Source organism: Papio anubis, chromosome 4 (assembly GCF_008728515.1).
Source record: "Papio anubis isolate 15944 chromosome 4, Panubis1.0, whole genome shotgun sequence".
NCBI lineage: Eukaryota > Metazoa > Chordata > Mammalia > Primates > Cercopithecidae > Papio > Papio anubis.
The window spans coordinates 44,904,735-44,927,911 of record NC_044979.1 but is presented as its reverse complement, the minus strand read 5'-3'; the positions used below and the strand labels follow the sequence as shown (position 1 = coordinate 44,927,911).

Below are 23,177 nucleotides of genomic sequence, written 5' to 3'. Positions count from 1 at the left end.
TTGTTTAAATAGCATTATTATTTTGGGATAGTGTGACTAGGTATAAGATTTTCATTATTTTTTAAATTATAACTCAAAACACCAGTATTTATGTCCTTGGTTTACATCAGTCATTCTCAACCTTTGTGCACACTGGAATAGTCTGGAGATCTTTTCAAAATACCAAGCCTGCAACCACCCCAGACCAATTAACTTACAGTCTTTTTAGTTGGATCTGCGTGTGGGCGCCTTATTTTTTCCCTTTGCTATGTGCAGCTAGTTTTGAAAAGCAACGGTTTACACTTCTATCTTACACTGGCTTTTACTATATGAAGGTATGGTTAATGTGAAATTAAGTCCTTTAGTAAAAATATTCTGTTAAGGTTTTCTAGAGGAGTGAGGAAGAAAGGGGCATGCATAATCAAACATGCTAGCATTAATATAAGTTGTATATGGATTGCACTTCTGCTACTAAGTCTGTAAAACAATTAATTTTCATTCATCATGAGGATTACCTCTCCATACTTCAGTGAATTTAAATTTACTTTTTTAACTGAAAGGAAGCCTAGATGTTGTTTTGGGTAGGAAACATTAATCATTTCTATGTTAACAACTTCTGCTTATTACAAAATTGATCATGTTTATGAAGACTTAGACTTGGGCTAGCAAAATGTTTTCCAGTTGTTGTACTATGTAGTGAGTTGCCCAATTAGCAAGTACCATAAAGTGTATCTCATAAAATAAACAATCAGAGTCTTGAGGTGAAAATAATAAAGCGACAGTTATTGAAGAAGGTAGAACTGCAATATAATGGTTTAAATGCAAGTTCATGGATAATGCTGATAGTTTAATGTGTTTATAGTTTATTATGTGTAAGAGAATATTTCATATAAAAATACCATAACCACATATATTCTGGTCTTTTCTTTCTTCCTAACATGGTATATAAGTGAAGGTACTTGAAAGATTACACTTGCCGTCTTTCAGAATCATCACTTTCCAATGGTTTGCTTGATTTATACATATATCATTATATATGTCAATATACATAAAATATTGATATCCTACATATATAGTATGTATATACTATATTATATATGACATATATCAAAAATGTATATTTGTGTGTATATAGCATTTTATGTTTATATAGTGATTTTTTATATATATACAGTGCTATACATGATATATGCAAGTATGTATAATGATATATATACTTGTATGTACACTTATATAAGTATATTAAGTATATACTTATACAGTATATACATATATAATTATATATGTATATATACTCTTAATTTTATAAAAAAATTTTCTTCTTATAAGTACTAAATTACATAAACGTATCTAACTTGCATGGTACTAGAAATTAATATTCAAGTTAATCAAGACTTTTTGAAACAAAAAATGATAGTTACAATGATTAAGAGATTCCATTGGAGATGTACAGGGCGCATCTGATTTTTAAAAACTATGAAACCAATAAATACACTCATCATTAAAACCATAATTAACATAATTCATTACTTAACTATTCAGAAGTCTTTTTGGATTTTACTAGGCCTCAGAGTTATCAATGAGAAAACGATTTGCCATTAATAGTTTTTCAAAGGTTTTTGTTAGTCACATGGGGACTAATACTTAGACTAATACACCATTCCTGACCTCAAAGAACTTGGGAAGAAGGTCACACGTACGAGTTCTTAAGTGCAGAAATAGGCAACATTTGACATGTACCAGATGAATGATGTAGGCGTTAAATGCCAGGCCTAGAGAAAGGAAGGATCTGGATAATTAGAGACATTAGGAAAGCCTCAAGTAAGAGGGAAAATTAAACTGGTTCTTGTGGTGGAAATGGAAGAGTAAGAGACAAGGAAAAAAATGTTTTCAAAGCAAGCAACTGGCTTGAATAGAAACTGTGAACACAAGTGGAAGTAATGTCTACATAATGGAAAGCTCTAAAAACATATCTTTGGTTGCATTCATGTTTACCTGTAAATCAGAATCTTGTATTATTAATAGGATTGTTAAACGCCATAATGTATTGTTTTATAACTACTGCTCATCAATACTATCAGAAACCAGGAAAGCCCTATTACAGTCACTACACTGTACTCATAAACTTGGAGGAGCTTTCTAAATATTTACATTTCAACATATTGAGGGTCCACTACTTTATTGAGATTTAATATTCTGTGCTGTTCACAAATGGTTACCTAATGAGGCAGCATTAGTAGAGAAGGGTAAGGTGGTTTTGATATCAAAAGTGGCTGTAATCCTAGTTTCATCAAGGGTTATCTGAAAAGTCTGACTTTCAGTTTCTTCATCTATAACTACTTCGTGGGATTAAAGGAATACATTTCTGGAATTTAACCAAAAAAATCAAAATATTTGTTCCCATCACCCCGCCTATGTTATGGCCAGCAGGATGTAGTTTCATAATTGTTTTTAAAAAATGGTGTAAATGTAATAAATGACCTTTGAAAGTAGCCTAAGAATTGACTGAAGTGATTTACAATAAAGTAATATTTGGATTTTTCACAAGGGAATAAAACTTATTAAAATAAAAAAATTATAAATGATAAAATATAATGTTATGGTTTGAAAAAAACAGACTGTACCTGGAGACTGCCTAGAAATGCCAACATTGTAAACATGCTGACTAAACTGATATAGAGGGCAGTGTAGCAAAGGTTCTATTTTTTCCAGACACAAAAATATCTGGTAAGTCCTTTGCTAGGTGTTAATTTCTTTGCCTATAAATTGCATCAGATGTAATAGTGACAAACAGCAACTTTTTATTTAGGAAAAGTTGTGCTCTAGAAGTAGCTATTTCATGGGAAAATGTTGCTAGAAATACTGGTAAATTAAAGAAAGTAAAAAAAGTAATCAGGGGTGAAAGCAAGTTTCATAATATGGGTACACAGTAGCACTAGGAGTCCTGTTGAACTGAATGGGTTTCATGAGATTTGCAAGCAAATGCCTTGAATGTTCATATAATTGCCAATGTCTAAAAACTTAACTCAGTTTACCAAAGTTAACTTGGAATGAGATGTTACCAATATAGAAAATATAAAATACTAGCTAACATATGAACTCTTTGGAGAATGTCTTTTTTATATGGATTATACACACACATAAGAAAGATCAGGTTAAGTGAAAAGCTCACATGTGCATGCACATGTGTTTGTGTGAGTATTTTTTCCACAGAAAAAAAGTGGCGCATCAAGGGTGAGTTGACCATAACTGGGCAGTATTACACTGCTCCCCATGTTTAATTTCCTAAATAAATTATCAGGTGGAATGACTGTACCAAAATTCTGTATATATTCACTGACTAGAACAAATAGCTTTTAGTTAAAATTATACATACACACACAGTCAAGAAATTTAGCATATATTCAAATAATTTCTGCTTGTAGACTCAATATTAACCTTTTTAAAACAAAGGGATACAATGTAAACCAATTTAAATTTCAGTGGGTCTAAACTGCATTTTATTTTTATAAATTTATTCAACATTTCTTTTCCAGACACACTGGTAGATGTTATTGTAGCATTATTCACAATAGCAAAGTCATGTAATGAACCTAAGTGTCCACTGATGGTGGATTAAAGAAAAAGTACATATACACTATGGAATACTATGCATCCATTAAAAAGAATGAAATTGTGTCCTTTGCAACAACATGGATCCAACTGGAGGCCATTATCCTAAGTGAATTAACATAGAAATAGAAACTCAAATATTGCATGTTCTCATTTATAAGTGAGAGATATATAATGGGTACATATAGCCATACAGATGGAAACAATAGACACAGGGGACTATAGAAGTGTGAAGGGAAAGAGGGAAGCAAGGTTTGAGAAACCACCTCATGGTTACTACATTTACGATGAGTAATGGAAGTCCAAACCCCAGCCTTATGCAATAAACTCATATAACAAACCTGCACATGGATTCTTTGAATCTAAAATAAAATAAAAATGTAAAAAAGAAATTAATAAAGGCTAAAAAGTTATGGTCAGCATCTTATTTATACATTTACATTCTGGAATGAAATGTTATTTTAAAATTAGGTATCTAGAAAATAGTGTAACTTTAATTCTAAATTTCTCATTATTTGTCCACAGTTTTCAAAAATTCTAATATAGCTATCTTTTTAGGTAAGGTAGAATAAACGAAGCGATCTTCTGAAGTCCTTTTAACTTTCTAATTTTGTAAAATAAAGTTTCCTTTCTTTCTCTGATTCCCAGAGGAAATATTGTAATAATAGTCCCTCTAACACTGAGAATTCAAACATAAAGAAGGCAGGGTTTGGAGAACGCCTTAGTTAGACTATTGTTGACCAACTGGGTTATTGCTGATCCATCAGTGTTGGCAGTGTATGGTCCTGGTAATAATGATATCATTCACCCCTTATGAGAATTCAGTTGATGATGGAGTTTTTTCTTCTCTGGCGTATGCATTAAAACACTACAAACTTGTTTTCTAGTTAACTAATTCAGATCTCAAGGGAAAAAGTTATTGAGGTTATTTGACATGGAAAATAGAAATCTTTGAGAGAAACAATATAATTTTGCTTAATTTTAATGTATAAGGATAGGAATTCCAACATTTAATTCAATTGAAAGAGTAAATAAATGACTAAAGACAGAACAATATAAGTGGCTACATTAAAGACATGGAACTTTCTGATAGAACACATTAGTGAAGAACATAATCTTCCCAAGAGATATGTATTAGTTTGTTCTCACACTGCTAATAAAGAGATACCTGAGACTAGGTAACTTATAAAGGAAAGAGGTTTAATGGACTTACAGTTCCTCATGACTGGGAAGGCCTCACAATCATGGCGGAAGATAAAGGAGAAGCAAAGGCATGTCTTACATAACGGCAGGCAAGAGAGCTTGTGCAGCTGAATTCCCATTTATAAAACCTTCAGATCTCATGAGATTTATTCACTACCACGAGAACAGTATGGGGAAAGCCGCCCCCATGATTCAATTATCTCCACCTGGTTCCACCCTTGACACGTGGGGATTATTACAATTAAAGGTACGGTTCAGCTGAGGACACAGCCAAACCATATCAAGATGATTAAGAAGAAACTATATAACCATTTAATCTGGGTGTTTTCTGAATACTGTTAAAAGCAAAGGATAGAATTAGATGGTCTTTTCTACAAAAGGATTCAACAAAAACTGTTCAGAAATCAAGTACTGTATTAACATTGGAAACTAATTATAACTATATTTACACTAAATACTAAATACAATAAACACAATAATCTTATGCACCTACTTAAGATTATATGTGAACAATATAATCTATTTTCTGCTGCACCTAAACGTGACTTTTCAAAATTTCAATTTTTCAATTGGTAAGTACTTACAAGATTTAAGTTGTTTTAATATAGTATAAAATTATTTATAAATATGAATCTTCAAAAGGTGAGGTTGATAGAATATATTTTGTATTTCAAATATAGTTTATGAAACTGAAATTTATCTTAGCAATTCTATGTGATTTGTAATTGTGTTAACACATCCACAGTAATTTTTAGAAATGAAAATCAGCTGGAGGTTATTCATACAGATTTAGAGTCAATAGGTTAGGTTTGTACCAGGGCTTAATTCTCTAAATACCATGGATGGTATTCTGATGGTGTCAATAGGCTAAGAAATGTTCTCACATAATTAGGAAAAGCATTTTCACTATTCAGTATAATTTACAAATATCAGTGGGGAGGGTATTTGAATCCTTTTTACTACTGCAAATTTCAAAAGGTGTAAATAAAAATCAAAACCATGACTACACATAGGACACCAATTACCTTACAATATTAAAATTCAATTTATAGTTGTGACAAATAGCACTGATGTACAACACAGACCATTTTCAGAGTAACTTGGTGTGTGAGGGAATTTTAGAATTTCCTAAGAGACCAATTGTTTAATGTACAATTGGTCTCTGTCCCTGAGCAATGCAGCATAAGAGTTAAATTTAGCAACTTATTTGTTTTCATCTTTTTATCATAAAATCTTCAAACAGCAGGATGGCATGATTAAGGCTTGAAAACCAGTTGTTATTTTTATTTAATAGATAAAAACACTACCATGCTAGTTAACCTAGCAAAGTTACTGAAGCAGCAGAATAGATATCTGAAAAGATTTGAGAGATATACTCTGAAAAGAGATATATTCCTTTTCATATAGTTGTGGGGTACATACAATGCTTTAAAACAGAGGAATGACCGAAATTTGATGATGTATAATGTATTTGCTTAGAAGAAGAGAATTATATAAACTTCAATTTCATCTTCTATTCATAGGCATAAAGTGATAATAAGGTGAATTGTGTGCAATAAACTCAGTTATTTAGTCCAAAAGAACCATCTTCAGAAGAGCTATCTTAAGAAAAAAACATGTCCTCCAATTTATGAACAGGTGATGTTCCAAAGTTTTCTTTGTGACCCAGAAGATGCTATAATTTGGAAATCATTTTCCCACAGAAGCAACGCCATAAATATTAGTCTCCCTGGCTAGTCCTCCAAGACTTATTGAACCATAACATGATTAATTTTGAAACTATTTGTTTTAGTCTGGGTCCTGGTAGCAGGAATGATAATGAGGGAAAACAGCATTTCTCCGTTAATCTTGAGCACAGTACTAGCCAAGTACTACACAGGATTGGAAACTGTGGAATTTATCACAGGAATGTCATTAATACTACCGTTTTGAGTATCTACAAAATGTCAGCAACTGGAATAGATACTTGTATGTGTTAGCTAATGTAGTCCTCATAGCAACTCTGCCAAGTAGAAATTATTATCACTATTTTACACTTGAATAAAATAGATACAAAATATAATTTTCCAAGTACAAGCAGATAGTAATTAGTTAGAATTAAAACCCCAAGGCCTTGCCTTACTTTAAAGCCCTTGCTGTTTCCATTGTGCTTCAATGTTTTTGGAATTCACAACCCTCCATACACACATGTACTTCAGACCCCATGAGTCTCATACTACTACGGAACCCGTATCACAACATACTTAAATCTGCCTTGTACTCTGTAGTGCTCTCTGCTCTAAAATCAGGCATTTCCATTTTCTCAATCCAAACTCAAAGTGCCTCTGTGCAACTGACCTCAATGGGTATAAGATTGAGAGAGCTCCTGCCACCCTCAAGGGGTCTGCATTTAAGAAGGAAAATCTCATACACGCGTGTGCATGTGTACATACATAGATAAACATACAACACACACATACATACACACAAACACACATATATGTAAATTTTAGGCAAGGTTACAAAGTGAGGTGTCAGACTAGGGAAGATTTTTTAAGTTTGACAGGGCCTTGGGCAATCAGATCCACTTCAGATATCTTCCCTTGAGGTCTTTAACCCTGAGTTATTCCTGTTGAGGGGTTGGGGTAAAAACTTGGAATACGGATGAGAGTCACAGTTAGCAGAACTGGAGGAAGGTGAAAAACTAAGTTGGCCCACTTCATAACGGTGCCATCTTCTTTTTTCTTCCTTTTTTATTTTCTATTTTTTTTTTGCCAGGAGGATTTTTGGCTCAGAAATAGTGGGCCCTGCTTTATTTTCACAGGCTGCAGATGGGCTTCAGGTGGGGAGGATAGGCTCCCAGAGATCCCAGAGGATCCATTTGAGGCATGGCATGCATAGCGACTCCTTTCAGCCAGAGCCTGAGAGACACCCTGAAGGAGGATACCCTTTTGTTCCTCTTCTCTCAGAAAAGTTTCAAAACCACGCTAGGGAAAGTCTAGGATGGGATATGTACTTCCACAAAACCAGGAAGCCATGAAACCTTGGTGGATCTCCAAGGAAATGCGAAGCCAGTTGGCGCCTTGCTGTCAACCAGCTGGTTGCTTCCAAACACCCTCCTGATGGGCCCTGCACAGCTGTGTTTTATGTTTCCACGTGGCCTTGCCAGAGGTCCCTCCCTTAAACAGACCCAGCTTCCACAATTAGTGTGGACTCAAAACGAGTTGGTTATGGCATACATGAGGTCCCAAAGGCCTCGTGGGGCTATTTACACCTCTTTGGACTATTTCCAGGACCCCAGATTATACTGTATGTGTAAATTAAGGAAGTCTCACAATCCAACAGCTCTGACTGAAACACATAACGTAGCCATATCTTATGCCCCATTTCCCAATGCTTTTCTTGGCCTCACTTTCACAATTTTACCACCCTGAAAGATAAACCCTCTGTATTCTTAAAATTATGTTTTAGAAAGGATTTCTCTCTTTCCTATTCCTGAACGTACCTGGTTCTTTTCCTACAGTACAAAAATTAAGGACTAATCAATTTTCTCCTTTGGCCTTAAAGTCATTTAGAACTTTATTTGCATTCACCTGGCCAAGTTATAAATACCATCAAACACCTATATCATGCAGTTTCTTTACTTAAAATAATAAATTGGTTTCACTTAATAAAATACAAAACCAGATGAAGTCAACCGGTGTACCCAGCCATTAGGAACATACATTTAGCAGGCAGTGGGGAAAAAAAGCCAAGATGCTGAGAAAGGAGACCACCCCCAAGGCCAGTAAGTACACAATGTCAGCTCTAGGTCATGTATTCTAGAAAACCTCAAGTGGAAATAATTCTTATTTCATTTTTTATCTATGGCTTCTATTGTATACCCAGAGAATCTGAACTTGGTTTTGCTGTTTTCTCTCTCCCCTTCATTTCTCTCTGCTTTTCAAGGCCTTTTCCCTTGGGGCCTCTACTTGTCTTCACAGGCAGCTGTCTCCAGCCACATTTTTCAGTTAGATACTGCTGCCTAACAACTCAGAACCTGACATACAGTTCTTTAGTAAACATTTGCTGAATACGTTTTGGAGCCTGAAACAAGGAAACCTATGATGTATGGAGAAATAATGCAAGTTCAAGAGTCAGGAAATTAGCTGAACAAGATTTAATAATAATAGGGACAATTATGATGTTGGGCTTTTGACAATACCCTTTTGTGTGTCTAACATGCTATATGAAAAGTTTTAAGTATATAAAGTTATTTTAATCAATGTGACGCTAGACATCATGACCCTTATTTGACAGGTGAATAAATAGGCTTTGAGCTGTGAAGTAATATGCCCACAGCCACATAGCTACTAAGTGTAAACTTTACTGAAATTAATATGCATGTCTGTTCAATCCTAAACCAATGCCTTTTTATCCCTTTTGGTCTGGTTCTTCATTTTTTCTTCTCTTAAATGTGGAAATTTTAACATTCACTAAGTTCTCTTTCGGCTTTAAGATAATTCATATATAAGTTGACACATATCTAAAGAAAATTTACAGTTCAGTTAGTTTGCCTTGTTGATTAAAATCTCACAAGAGACAAAGGAATGGCTCTCCAAAGCTGAAAATTTAGAAGCCCTGAAAGGAAAGAGGAAAAAAACTTTGGTGCAGCTTGAGCCTTACAGTTTTTCAGACACAACCAAAAATGAAGTTACCATTGTCTTTTTACAGCAGTTAACATTTACTGATAACTTATTATGTGCCAGACGCTGTGCTAAAAGTTTATATGTATTACTTCACCAAAATCTCAACCCCTATGAGATAGAGTTATGGTTATTCTCAATTAACATATCAGAAAAACAAGCTTAACTTGCCCAAGTTCACATTGCTAGCATGCAGGAGAGCTTGGACTCAAACTCAGGTATCTTCAACTCTGAAGCCTAAAATCTTAACTTTGAGGTTATATTGTTTTGTATGCTATTTCAGCTCATTTGTCTATGTACATTTAATGTGATTTATATCAATGTCATCTTTATCATTGATTTTAAAATAAAACCCATCAGATATATCAGAAATCTGCTTAGTTTGCTAGGATATGTGGTGATGCTTAACAAGTATCTCATGATGCATGCCTGTCAGTGCAATTAAATATCTTTGGGTCACTCTCAATCACATGCCTATGAGTTACAAGCTCTACCTCCCCCTCTCTCTACATATTTCTTTCTGTCCAAAGTGTATAGACTATCAGGCATCAAAAGAAAATAGACAACCCACACCAATGTGGAGATTTGCAAACTCTAACATGAGAAAAATCTCCACAGAGAAAACATAATGCCTGGGTGGGTGATTGACTTAACAGAAATCCTACCTAAATGTATTCCCACATTCATTCATTCCATACTTATTAGAAGGGATTATTGACACTTTGAGAAGATACAATCTCAGGGACCCTGATAGCAGATTAACTTTTGTATTAAGAAGAATTGAAGTTAGCTGTTATTCTCTACACTAGGGCAGCCTGATTTTCATTTTAACTATAACTGATATTACACACTATTACTAATCTATTTGCAGGTATAAAGAAAAAAAATCATACTTATATGTATATATGTTCTGTTTTTACTTTCTGAAAGAAATAACCTCCAAATTAAGCTACATAGGAAGTGTAGAAATGCTCAAAAATGACCCATTTAGATTCTTTAACTATTTGGAGAGAGGAGGAGATTTTAGTAGCTATAATTTTTTGATCAAATAAGTATTAGTTCATTTTTATTTTAACCAAGTACACATTTTGTAAAATAACACCAATAAGGTGTGCTATTTTTCTCTAACCAAACTCTTCACAATAAAATCCAACTGCAATATTCATTTAGAAATTTGATAATGCTCTCTTGTATGAGTTTTAGGAATATTTGAAACCCCATTGCATATAAATTATATCATGGAAAAGCTGTATAAATATTCTATTATGGCACATGCTGCTCTAAGGATCTGTCAGGATTTCCTTTATACACTCCATTTTGAGTGGTATATAAATCAGATGTAAAAATTCATGTTGGACTGAAACTCAGCACAAAAAGCCTCCTCCAGAGGCAAATGCTTTTTTCAAAATGTGGTTTGAATTATGTTGGTCATTTTTAAGTTACAGAAGTGCAGAAAATGTATTTGTGGTTTTGAGGGAGAGAGATTTTTTCCATTTTTATAACTCATTAGGAAACTTTACAGGCCTTCAGACCATTTTGTGGTTTAGTTCTTCTCAGGTTTTTTCCCCAAAGCAATATTAAAACTTGAATGGTGTCCGCTGTGAATCCAGTGATTACTGTTCTGAATACAAATGTATGTGTGGACACATATATTTCTACGTATCTTCAACTAGGAAAAGTTCCAAAAACATCACGCCCAAGGGAGAAGATGAGGCCTATCAGCTGGCGACTCTTTGTCTTGGTATCAGTCAAGTTTGGCCTGTCAAAGAAATCAAAGGAATCCCCTAGCCAAACCACAGTTCAGTAGGTATTGCTTGTAATCTTAAAACTGCATCTTTAAATTGCAGAAAAATCCACTATGTTCAACACTGCCTCTTTTATGAGCTTTTAGACAATAATGCTGCACCTTTTCTAAATTTTGTTTTCTCTAACATATACAGCAAGTTGCAGTGTGTTTAACAGATATTCACTGATGATTAGCTTATTTTTAAAGTATTTAATAGGTATATATTTATGCATATAAATTAGTTTGCCAAATAATGTTGAACTTATTTTGTTTGTGTAGCTAATGTGTTAGAGTAATTTCATAAACATCTAAATTATTATTTTAGCCTATGTAGAGATTATTAAACTGTCTCTCCTAACAGCATCAGTCAAAATCAAAGAAAGTTTAATTTAGACCAAGAAAGTTGGCCTAATTCACAAAGTTTATTAAGTCAATATTTCAAATGACTTTAAAGGAAAATGAAAATAAACATAAAGTGTATGTTTGAATTGCTTCCACCTATACTGCATTTAGTTTATTAATACATTGGAACAATGCATTTAGTAGTTATTATTTATCCTTTAAAGCATAATTTTTTAAAAAATTTCCCAATATCATATCTTATGCCTTGTATTAAATTCCCCTTAGAGAATTAAATCTGGGTGTCTTGATTCCAAATACAGTTCCCTTTCCTGTTTCCTATATTACACTATTTCCGGTACAGTTACCAAATCCTTGGGTTTAGGGACGGTTAGGATGGAGCACTCAGAGGATGATCAAACATTTGCCTGTGGCTGGAGCAATGTAGACTTTCCCTCTGGGATACTGAGGAAAGAAGGGGTATCACTTCTCATGAACGTTTTATCTACTTACCTAGTGTCACAGAAATTAGCCAGCTATGTACTATCGAGACAGCTGAATGCCGGTTTTTCTTATTTTTCACATTAACAAGAGAGCAAGGTTACTAATGAGGGGTCACATCCCAAATCTCTAATCTATATAGCTGAATATCCCTATTTATATTTGGGTCATTTTTTTGTTCTGCTCCATTGACTTTTACTAAATTATACTAATTTGTGTTCCATAATGTTATCCTTGGTTATAATTAATGAAATTGTGTGTGTAACTCATATATGACTCATGTACTTATGTCTTTCTGTTAATCATTAAGGTCATTTCTTTTATAATTTAAATTAACATGTATCACTTCAAACATCCCTGTATAACTCAAACCGTTATTAAGAAGTTATTTGCAGCTTTTGGGAGAAGTTTACAAATTGAAATATAGTTTTATGTTAATCAAAACTGTTTCAAAGTAAAACATAGACATTTAAAAACCACTGAAAATAAATGTACTTTAAATATCAAAGTAAATAATTTTGTATGTGAATAATCTAGATTTTAAGGTTTGAACAGGAATAATTTATAACTCATTAGGCAAGTAATATACACAGTGCACTTCTCTCCCAACCTATTGTGTTATAGCCATATCTTTTTATTATACTTTAAGTTCTAGGGTACATGTGCACAATGTGCAGGTTTGTTACATATGTATACATGCGTCATGTTGGTGTGCTGCACCCATCAACTCATCAGCACCCTTCAACTCATCATTTACACCAGGTATAACTCCCAATGCCATCCCGCCCCGCTCCCACCTCCCCACAATAGGCCCTGGTGTGTGATGTTCCCCTTCCCATATTTTTTTTCTCACATTTGTAGAAAGGATAACCCACTGCTATCATTTGAATAGCTTTGACCTTGTTAAACCCTGGCACCATTGCTTTTTACATAGCAAGCAGTATATTTTTAAAGAGTGACTTTCTTACAACACATGAAATAAAGAATAACATAAAAACATTAAGATTATGAATAAAGTATGTAAGATATATCCTCACCTTGATTTTACCTTTAAGCAGCCTTTTATTTGTCTGTTAGGAACTTCTTTCCATGGTTTTACAGGCTCTGGCTCTTGTTCTTTCTTTTGACAAATGAATGTATAATTTGTGCCATTATTATTTGACCAAAATGTACCAACAGAAGTTTCATAACGTATACAAAACTCAACTTTACTGCCATCTTTTTGATAAGGAGGAACCAATGAAATCTTAAAGGAGAACTGGTCAGTTTCACCATCACATGAATTAGGAACATATTCTGCTAAAATGTCATAATGTGTTTGCCAGTCATCTAAAGACATTCGTACATATACTAACTTCTCAAAAGAAACATTCAAAACTCGAATAATACCCTTGATACTTGTAGACCCAGGAAGAGACTCAGTTGACTCCAGTATTGCTTTCTGTTCTTGGAGTTGTTGCATAAGATCTTCTTTTGAAGAAGGCAGGTCAAACAGTGGGGCTAAAACATATTCTTCTGTGTGGAAAATGTCCGTCCCTAAGTCAAAAGTGGTTGAAGCACTCGGTAATTCCCAGCAATCAAATTCTTTAACAGACACGAGATTGAATCCAAAGGAATCAGCAAATGAAACTCTTCTAGTACCTGAAGATGGGGTATCCAGGTATATGTCTTCAGAAGAATCAGAACCTCGTCTACTCGGTTGAGGGGAGAAACCAGGTTTGAAAGTAACTTCTTCATCTTCACAAAGAGAGTCAGATAAATTAGGAACTTCTAAAAAATTATCTTTGCTAATCTGACTAGGTACTTCAGAAGGCTCCATTGGGCTCTCTGATATCAAATAAGAGAGAACTGTTCCACTAGTAGAGGCTGACATTTGAGACACTGAGGCTTAAAATAAGTATAATGTTACAGTTGACATTGCAAAAAGAAGTCAGCTCTATAAATAGGTCCAATGGCGTGTCAACTATGCTAGCCTGCAAACTATGCTAGCCTGCCTCTAAAGGCCTTGAATATGATAGCATCCATGCTACTCCTGCCAGTATGTTTCAGATTTAACTCACAGTTTTTAAAGTTGCATTTGTTTATAAGCTAAGTTCCAAAGAGGTATTTATAAATCATGTTCTGCTGTATGGGAAATCCTGGAACTTTAAGATAAAAATATTATTTTAATTAGTTGATGTTAAAAATGGAAATACTTGAGATTATATGCAGTATTGTATCCTGATTTTTTCCACTTCCTTCATAAGCGTTTCTCCACACCATCAAAACCTTTTATGTAGTTTCTTTATCCTATGTATACAGTAAAACTTACGTATACTTTCCTTTATATTTAAACATTGAGATTGCTTTCACTTCTTGCCATTGTAAAAACTGTTGTGATAAACATCTTTCTGCATAAAAAAATGGAAATGTGGATTTTTAAAAATAAAATAAAAGTAATATCACAGTACTGAATATGTAGTTTGAACTAAATTAATTCATGGAGCAGGTAAGTGCAAACAGAGGAAGATAAGAACATTTTTAGAACTAGAGAGATCCAGAGCCTACTAATAATGATACCTATCATTTTCAGGGATTTATAAATGTATAGTTTTTATTACAAAAGGGTTAAATAAAGGTGCTGAAGGTTCTGAGGAAGGAAACATGATTCAGATGGGGAAGGTATCATTTTAAATAAAGTATGAAGGGTAGGTGGAATTTAGACATGCAAGGTTAGAGCAAGGTAGATTGTCCAAGTAGAAGAAATAGCCCAAGCAAAAACCTAGAACAAAGAAGTAATCAAATTCATTATTTTGAACGTTAGTACAGTCATTTTAATTAAGCCATGGGAAAATACAGACAAGATATGTGTTATTGATTTGCAAATATAAGTGGGCTAAGGTAAGCCTGACCCAGGACTTATACATTTATGTAGAATAAAACGTTCTTTTGCAAATGGCCATTTTATGCCCTCAAAGCACAAGTTGATACCATCACACCTTGAAATTTGATATGAGTTTTAAAGTATGAACAGCCTGCTTAAACTGTCACAGTTTTTTAATGTCATAAAACCCAAGTTGGGGGATGATAATTTTTGTAAAAACTGTAAAAATTTTAACTGCACACGATTTGACCCAGAAATGCCCCCAGCTAAAAATTTGCTCTATCAGCATAGGAAAATATACAAAGATAAATACAGATCTATGTTCATAACAGAATTGTGTGTTTAACAATCCCTACAAATCTGTTAAATGTCCCTCTCAAAAGAGCATTGGATAAATAGCATTACACCCATACAATAGAATGTTTTAGAAGGATAAAGTAGCACTTTATGTGCTAATATGGAAAGATAGGCAAGATAAATGGCTAAGTGAAAAAAAATGTGTACAGATATGTGCATAGAAAATTCCTGGAAAGATACAAAAGACAATGTTAGCAGTATTTACTTCTATCCACAAAACTTACAGATGGCAGCGGAATGGGGGCTCTATTCATTTTACTTAATAGTCTGCTGTACTGTTTGAAATGTTACACGTGAGCATGGTTTTCTTTCCAAATATCTATTAATTAAACTGAAAAAATAAATAAAGTGTGAAAGGTGACTGACTAGGTTTTCTTTTTGAAAAGAGCCCAATAGCATAATTTCTTTCAAATGAAAACCTCATTAATGTGGTATAACTTATTAGGTAATTTGAATTGCATAAGTAGTGGATGGAGAAATTATTTTCTAAAATTATAAGTGACTATAGAGTCTTGAAGGATAAAGAAATGAAATTATTTGAGCTTTATCTCATTCACATAGCTAGAATGGGTAGTGACCACATGGATTGCTTAAGAATGGGTAATGGCTGTGGAAATGTCTGTGCCTTGCAGATTTGATGACCACAAGTAGCTGTATTTCAAGGTACCTAAAATATATTGCTATGTAGTCAAGGAAATCAGTAACAAAATGCTTTATGGAAATTAGTAAAATAGTTCATATAGCCATGTAAATAATGGGATAATGAAAATTTAAGATATAATAATGTACTGAAATATTTTAACTATCCAGGATTTAGTTAGCAAAGGAGTGGAAATGAAGACCCCTGGGTCCATTTCTTGGCTCTGCTGCTTACTAGTTGAATGACCTTCTGAATATTACTCAAATGTTCTAATCCACAGTTGCCTTAGTTGTCAAAGTGTAATGTTAAAAATTAAACAAGATGCTTGTTAAATGTGTCTACTACAAAACCTATAGTAATAGCACAAGTCACTATTTTAATTCTGATATATGTTTGTAAAAGGCTGATTTCTAAGATATATCAATAGATAGATGGATAGGTATGTAATCTAGCTATAGAGAATACATATATATCATTAAGAAATGATTTGTAATTTGTTTTATTTTTGTCTTTTTCAAAGGCTATAGTGTGTAACACTTAGCTTTATAAGACATAATATAGCTAGACATTAGAAAATGGTCCTGTTATTTGATCTAAACTTTTCCCTTGTTAATGTGTCTCTTTACACAGAGCACTACCTTAATTTGTAGTAATCACTGCCTTTCTTTTGGAATTTATAACCTTCACATAATTGTAGACAGTTGACATGTTCCCCCTTAGTCACCACTTAGCTAAAGCAGAGTGATTTCATCTTTTTAATCTCTTCTCACATGTCAATCCTCCAGTGCTTTTTATCATTTTGTTACTCCTCTATGAACTCCTTCCAGCTTGCCTATATTTTTCTGTTAATGAGCTGCCCCCAGATGAATGCAATATTACAGATCAAGTGTCTCTGGAGCATGAAAAGAAATACTAACAGCCTCAGCCTTGTGACTTGGTGTTTGCATTCAGTTAAAATTCACATTTCCTTGCTTTATTTCCATATCACGGATTAGACCAACATCCCATTTTCTCATATCCACTACTACCTCAATTTCAACACAATTTATCACACTCTTCTTCAGCCACTAAGGTATACTGTTTTTAGAAGAGTTGCAGCTTTTTCTTTCTGCTTTGTTGTTGTTGTTGTTGTTGTTGTTACAAACTAAAGCTCAAGTCTCCATGCATTCCACAATTTTTGGTATTAATCAAATATTCTCAAAGGCACCATTAACAAAAAAACAGTATCAGTCAGGAACCCAGCAAATAGGAAATAGATGGCATGCTCAAATAAGATAATTCCAGGAGGGTTTATTTACAAGGGTCTATTTATAAAGTGTAAATGCAGAGAAGCCACAAGAACTAGTGTGACAAACTGGGGTCAGTTGCATCAGAGCTTTTACCATCCCTCAAGGGATAAGGGAAAGGAACACTTACCAGAACTTGAAAGCAAAGAGTGCCATAAAGAGTTTACCAACTGGAGACCTGGTCAAGGGACACAGCCAGTTGAAGACGACTTTGCCAGTGATCCAGGAGCATAAATAAACTGAATTCGTTTTCCTCCTTTTTTATGATGTCCTACCAGAGTTACTTATTGGCCAGAGGGCATGGGAACTATTATAGTTCATTCAGGTCAGTCTCCTGCAGCAGAAAACAGGGAGGAAAATGGTGAAAAGGGTGGCAAGTGGATTTGGAGGAGCAAACAGAAGATACGAGATATGAAATATATGCAAATATTATTATATATAACATATATACATATATAACTTAAAATACATATGTGTGTTCCTCTTTATTTATACATACTCCATCTCAATGCCAGCTGAGTTTCTATTACCCGATCTTCTACTGTCACGGGTTCAAGAAAAAAAAGGTAAAATATCTAAGGTCTGTCAGCTCTGATCTGGTGAGAATTACAAATAAGACAGATTGAGTTTATTCACAAATGGGTAGGAAAGAAATTATCTATTTTGAAATTAATTATGACTTTGCATTTGTTTCCCATGTTAGCATAGGTTTTTGCAACCTAAAGAAACGTTTTGTCAAGAGATAGTCTGAAACTGGAGGTTTTTTTTGTTTTTTTTTTTGTTGTTTTTTTTTTTTTTGAGACGGAGTCTCGCTTTGTCGCCCAGGCTGGAGTGCAGTGGCCGCATCTCAGCTCACTGTAAGCTCCGCCTCCCGGGTTTACGCCATTCTCCTGCCTCAGCCTCCTGAGTAGCTGGGACTACAGGCGCCCGCCACCTCGCCTGGCTAGTTTTTTGTATTTTTAGTAGAGACGGGGTTTCACCGTGTTAGCCAGGCTGGTCTCGATCTCCTGACCTCATGATCCACCTGTCTCGGCCTCCCAAACTGGAACTGGAGTTTTTAAAACCAGAGATAGATGTCAAAAGTCACTAGGAGAGATGTTCAAATAAGCTTTTCCAAGAGGATGTTGCTTCACAAGTGATTCTGATATATAGACTTGGTTAAGATGCATGCTCTCCGGCCAGGTGCAATGGCTCATGCCTATAATCCCAGCACTTTGGGAAGCCAAGGCGGGCGGATCACAAAGTCAAGAGATTGAGACCATCCTGGCCAACATGGTGAAACCCTGTCTCTACTAAAAATAGAAAAATTAGCTGGGCATGGTGGCATGCACCTGTAGTCCCAGCTACTCAGGAGGCTGAGGCAGAATAGCTTGAACCCAGGAGGCGAAGGTTGCAGTGAGCTGAGATCGCGCCATTGCCCTCCAGCCTGAAGACAGAATGGAGACTAGGTCTCAAAAAAAAAAAAAAAAAAGAAAAGGAAAGGCATGATCTCCTAGTCTGTCTGCCATAGTCAGGGGCTTAAGTTCTAGTTATGAAAATGGTTGTAGCTATTATCCCTCTACATATGTACTATGTGCTATTTTTAGTGTGGGAGGGGTGCTATAAAATGCTTTTAGAAAAAAAAGCAAGAATTGGGTAGAGCTTTAACGTCACTTAGCAATCAACTAGGCTAGTCCCTTCATATTCACATAAGAAAATATAAATTCAGAATAATGAAGGACTCCATTATCTAATGACAGAGAGCTGACTTGAACTCAGCTCTCTTGAACTCAGCTCTCTCTTGCCCTCAGTCCAATATTGTTCATATTATTCCATACATATGCCAACTTCTAGTTTTAGAATTCATAATTAACAAATTAATCATTCTTTGAAAATAGTCATTAAAATTAATCTCTTCTAGATTTCATTTATTTTTTTTTAAATCAATTAACTTTTGTGAACTTTCCTTTTTCCATTTGATGAAAGATCTCCAGGGGTGTCCAGACAATTTTTCTTTGTGACAAGCTCTCTCAACCTTTTCCAGCTTATGCCCCCTTTAATAAATTTAATATCTTATACTGTTCTCTCTCTCCCTCAGAGACACTGCTATATTTCTATTTGGGAATTACTGATCTAAGTTATAAAAATGAATTATGTAATCTCTTAGAACTAAAATTAATATTTACTATTTTAAAAGAGTACTAGTGAAAGGATATCACTTCAAACATAGTTTGAGACACAGATTTGTTCTTCAGATGTCAGTCACTGAAAAGTTTTCTTTGAAAATGTTCATATCTACCAATAGGGCATGCACAGTTAAGTCAGAACAGAATGGAAACTTTGCAAGATATAGGTAATTTCTTTTTTGAGACATGGTCTTGTTCTGTTGCCCAGGCTGGAGTGCAGTGGTGTGACCATGGCTCACTGCAGCCTCGACATCCTGGGCTCAAGAAATTCTCCTGTCTTAGCCTCCCTAGAAGCTGGGACTACAAGAACATGCTACCGCACCCGGCTATTTTTTTTTTTTTTTTTTGGGAGAGATGGGGATCTCACTATGTTGCCCAGGCTGGTCACTACATTTGTAAAGGGTTGTGTCATTTATTTCTTCAATAGTTGAATGATTCAATATAGATAATTGATCATGTTATAGCAGAAGAGTTTAGCCACCAAAGGCAGCATTCAGGTTGTTTAGCTTAATTTATGAAAGATAAACTAGTATAATACTCAAGCACCAAGGGCTTATTTTATATGGATTGTATAATGTGCTTTAAATTTTGACCAAAATAAAGACATAAATATATAGTCAGAAATCTAGATCTCTAAGATGTTTAGCAAGCACACATCAGAGATAACCTCTTCATTTTGCACTTAAGAAAACTGAAATTTCAGTGGTCAAGTGGATTCTTCCTTGACGTGTGTGTGATTCCAGCATTAACCCTAGAAGGAAAATATATCATAAGCTTAAAGGCAGATATCATCTAATAATATCTTAGGAAATTTTTAATTGACCCATAAAATTTATGTTCATAGTATATGCATTTTCATATTTAAAAATATAGCTAAGCGCACTGTATTAGAAGTAAGTAGGCCTAAGTTCTAGAGCCATGCTTATTGTTAAGAAACTGTGACCTTGGAAATCATTTAAGTTCTTTGTGTAAATGTCTGAATATTACTGAAAATCTCTTCAAAACTGTGAAATCTGCAGAGACATGAACCTTTTATCGTGAAAGTTGTCATTTACAGACTGTATTAAGAAAATGTGGCACATATACACCATGGACTACTATGCAGCCATAAAAAAGGTTGAGTTCATGTCCTTTGTAGGGACATGAATGCAGCTGGAAACCATCTTCGCAAACTATCGCAAGAACAGAAAACCAAACACTGCATGTTCTCACTCATAGGTGGGAACTGAACAATGAGAACACTTAGACACAGGAAGGGGAACATCACACACCGGGGCCTGACGTGGGGTGGTGGAAGTAGGGAGGGATAGCATTAGGAGATGTACCTAATGTAAATGACGAGTTAATGGGTGCGGCACACCACCATGGCACATGTATACATATGTAACAAACCTACACGTTGTGCACATGTACCTTAGAACTTAAAGTATAATAGATTTTTGTTTTTTAAAAAAAGGAAGTTGTCATTTAATTGTGAAGCAAACATACATTGACTTCTACTCTGTGTCAGGCACTGTGTTAGATCCTAAGTTTACAAAGTAAGTTATAAAATATGGAATCTGTTCTCAATACCCTAGCATCTAATGGAGAGAGGGAACAACAGAAATTCTCCATCATTATGGATCTCACTTCCTTGCATTAATAGCTTTAGTTATTGATTGGGAAATCATAAACTTGGCTTTAGGGGTTCTGCCCACAGTCTCCTCTTTATTATGTTAGAATTGGACTCTTGTATCATAGACAGATTTTTACAATTTTTTATTAGCAGCCAGGGACCATCCATCACTATTCCAAAGAAGTCTGGACTTCAAAACCTGCAAATAATGACTTTTGTGACTATTTACTTTGTTGATTTTGTTAACCATTCAGTGGCAGGGACTCAAGTGCTTGCATGCTAATTGAAAACTCTCTGCTAATTTGTTTATCCCACACTTTCACTCTAGTTAGATGCATCAGCCAAGAAATACCAAGGAGTCCATACCAGAGTCAAATATCCCCTGGTATGATACAGATAGCCTAGAATCATTACTTTGTGCAATTAGGGGGAAAAGCAAAATTTAAAGTTCTATTTATGTTAATATGAATTATCAAAAGATTAATTTTAATTTAAACTTAAAATTATTATTTCTAATAGTTACATTTAGACAATGTATATTTTGACTCATGTTTTGGATGCATATGTCTTTTAATTTATCTTAAGTTCACGGGTACATGTGCAGGTTTGTTATATATACATGTAAACTCATGTCCTAGGGATTTGTTATACAGATTTTAGTCACCCAGGTATTAAGCCTAGCACTCACTAGTTATTTTTCCTGATCTTCTCCCTCCTCCGAAACCCTGCCCTCTGGTAGGCCCCAGTGTGTGCTGTTCCCCTCTATGTGTCCATGTGTTCTCGTCATTTAGCTCCCACTTATAAGGGAGTACGTGCAGTATTTGGTTTTCTGTTCCTGAATTACTTTGCTAAGGATAATGGCCTCCAGCTCTATCCACGTTCCTGCAAAGGACATGATCTCATTCTCTCCTATGGCTACATAGTATTCCATCGTGTATATGTACCACATTTTCTTTATCCAGTCTACCATTGATGGCCACTTATGCTGATCCTATGTCTTTGCTATTGTGAACAGTGCCGCAATAAACATACGTGTGCATGTATCATTGTAATAGAACAATTTATATTCCTTTGGGTATGTACCCAGTAATGGTATTGCTGGGTTGAATGGTGTTGCTGTTTCTGGGTCTTTGAGGAATTGCCACACTGTTTTCCACAATAGTTGAACTAATTTATACTCCCACCAACAGTGTGTAAGCATTTCCTTTGCTCCATAGCCTTGCCAGCATCTTTTATTTTTTGCTTTTTAATAATAGTCATTCTGACTGGTGTGAGATGCTGTCTTATTGTGGGTTTGATATTTATTTCTCTAACAATCAGTGACATTAAGCTTTTGTTCATATTCTTCTTGGCCACATGTTATGTCTTCTTTTGAAAAGTGTCTGTTCAGGTCCTTTGCCCACTTTTTAATGGGGTTGTTTGCTTTTATTCTGTACATTTGTTTAAGTTCTTTATTAGACCTTTGTCAGATGCATAGTTTGAAAATATTTTCTCCCATTCTGTAGATTGTCTGTTTACTCTGTTATAGTTTCTTTTGCTATACAGAAGCTCTTTACTTTAATTGGATCCTATTTGTCAACTGTTGCTTTTGTTGCAATTACTTTTGGTGTCTTTGTCATGAAATCTTTGTCCAGAGTGGACACCAAAAGTAATTGCAACAAAAGCAACAATTGACAGATCGAACCTAATTAAACAAGAGCTTCTGCACAGCAAAAGAAACTGTCAACAGAGTAACCTACAGAATGGGAGAAAATATTTGCAAACTATGCATCTGAGAAAGATCTAACATTCAGCATCTATAAGGAACTTAAACAAATGTACAGAGTGTTTCTATGTTCAGAATGGTATTTCCCAGGTTGTCTTCCATGGTTTTTATAGTTTAGGGTTTTATATTTAAGTCTTTAATCCATCTTGAGTTAATTGTTTTATATGGTGTAAGGAAGGGGGTCCAGTTTCAAACTTCCACATATGGCTAGCCAGCACCATTTATTGAGTAGATAGTCCTTTTCCCATTGCTCGTTTTGTCTGCTTTGTCAAATATCAGATGGTTGTAGGTGTACAGCCTTATTTCTGGCTTCTCTCTTCTGTTCCATTGGTGTATGTGTCTGTTTTTGTACCAGTACCGTGCTGTTTTGGTCACTGTAACCCTATACTAGAGTTTGACCCT

The 23,177-nt window shown here is 34.7% G+C and overlaps 1 protein-coding gene across 1 annotated transcript in view; it reads right to left on the bottom strand.

Annotated features, from left to right (window-relative positions):
* The window catches only part of PPP1R3A (protein phosphatase 1 regulatory subunit 3A), a 40,161-nt gene extending 26,190 nt beyond the window's left edge, over positions 1-13,971 (bottom strand). Inside the window, exon 1 of the mRNA XM_003896500.5 lies at positions 13,122-13,971. Coding sequence (XP_003896549.1) covers positions 13,122-13,957 — 836 coding nt within the window. The 5' untranslated portion in view covers positions 13,958-13,971. The remainder of the gene's footprint in view (positions 1-13,121) is intronic.
* Positions 13,972-23,177: the final 9,206 nt, after the last annotated feature.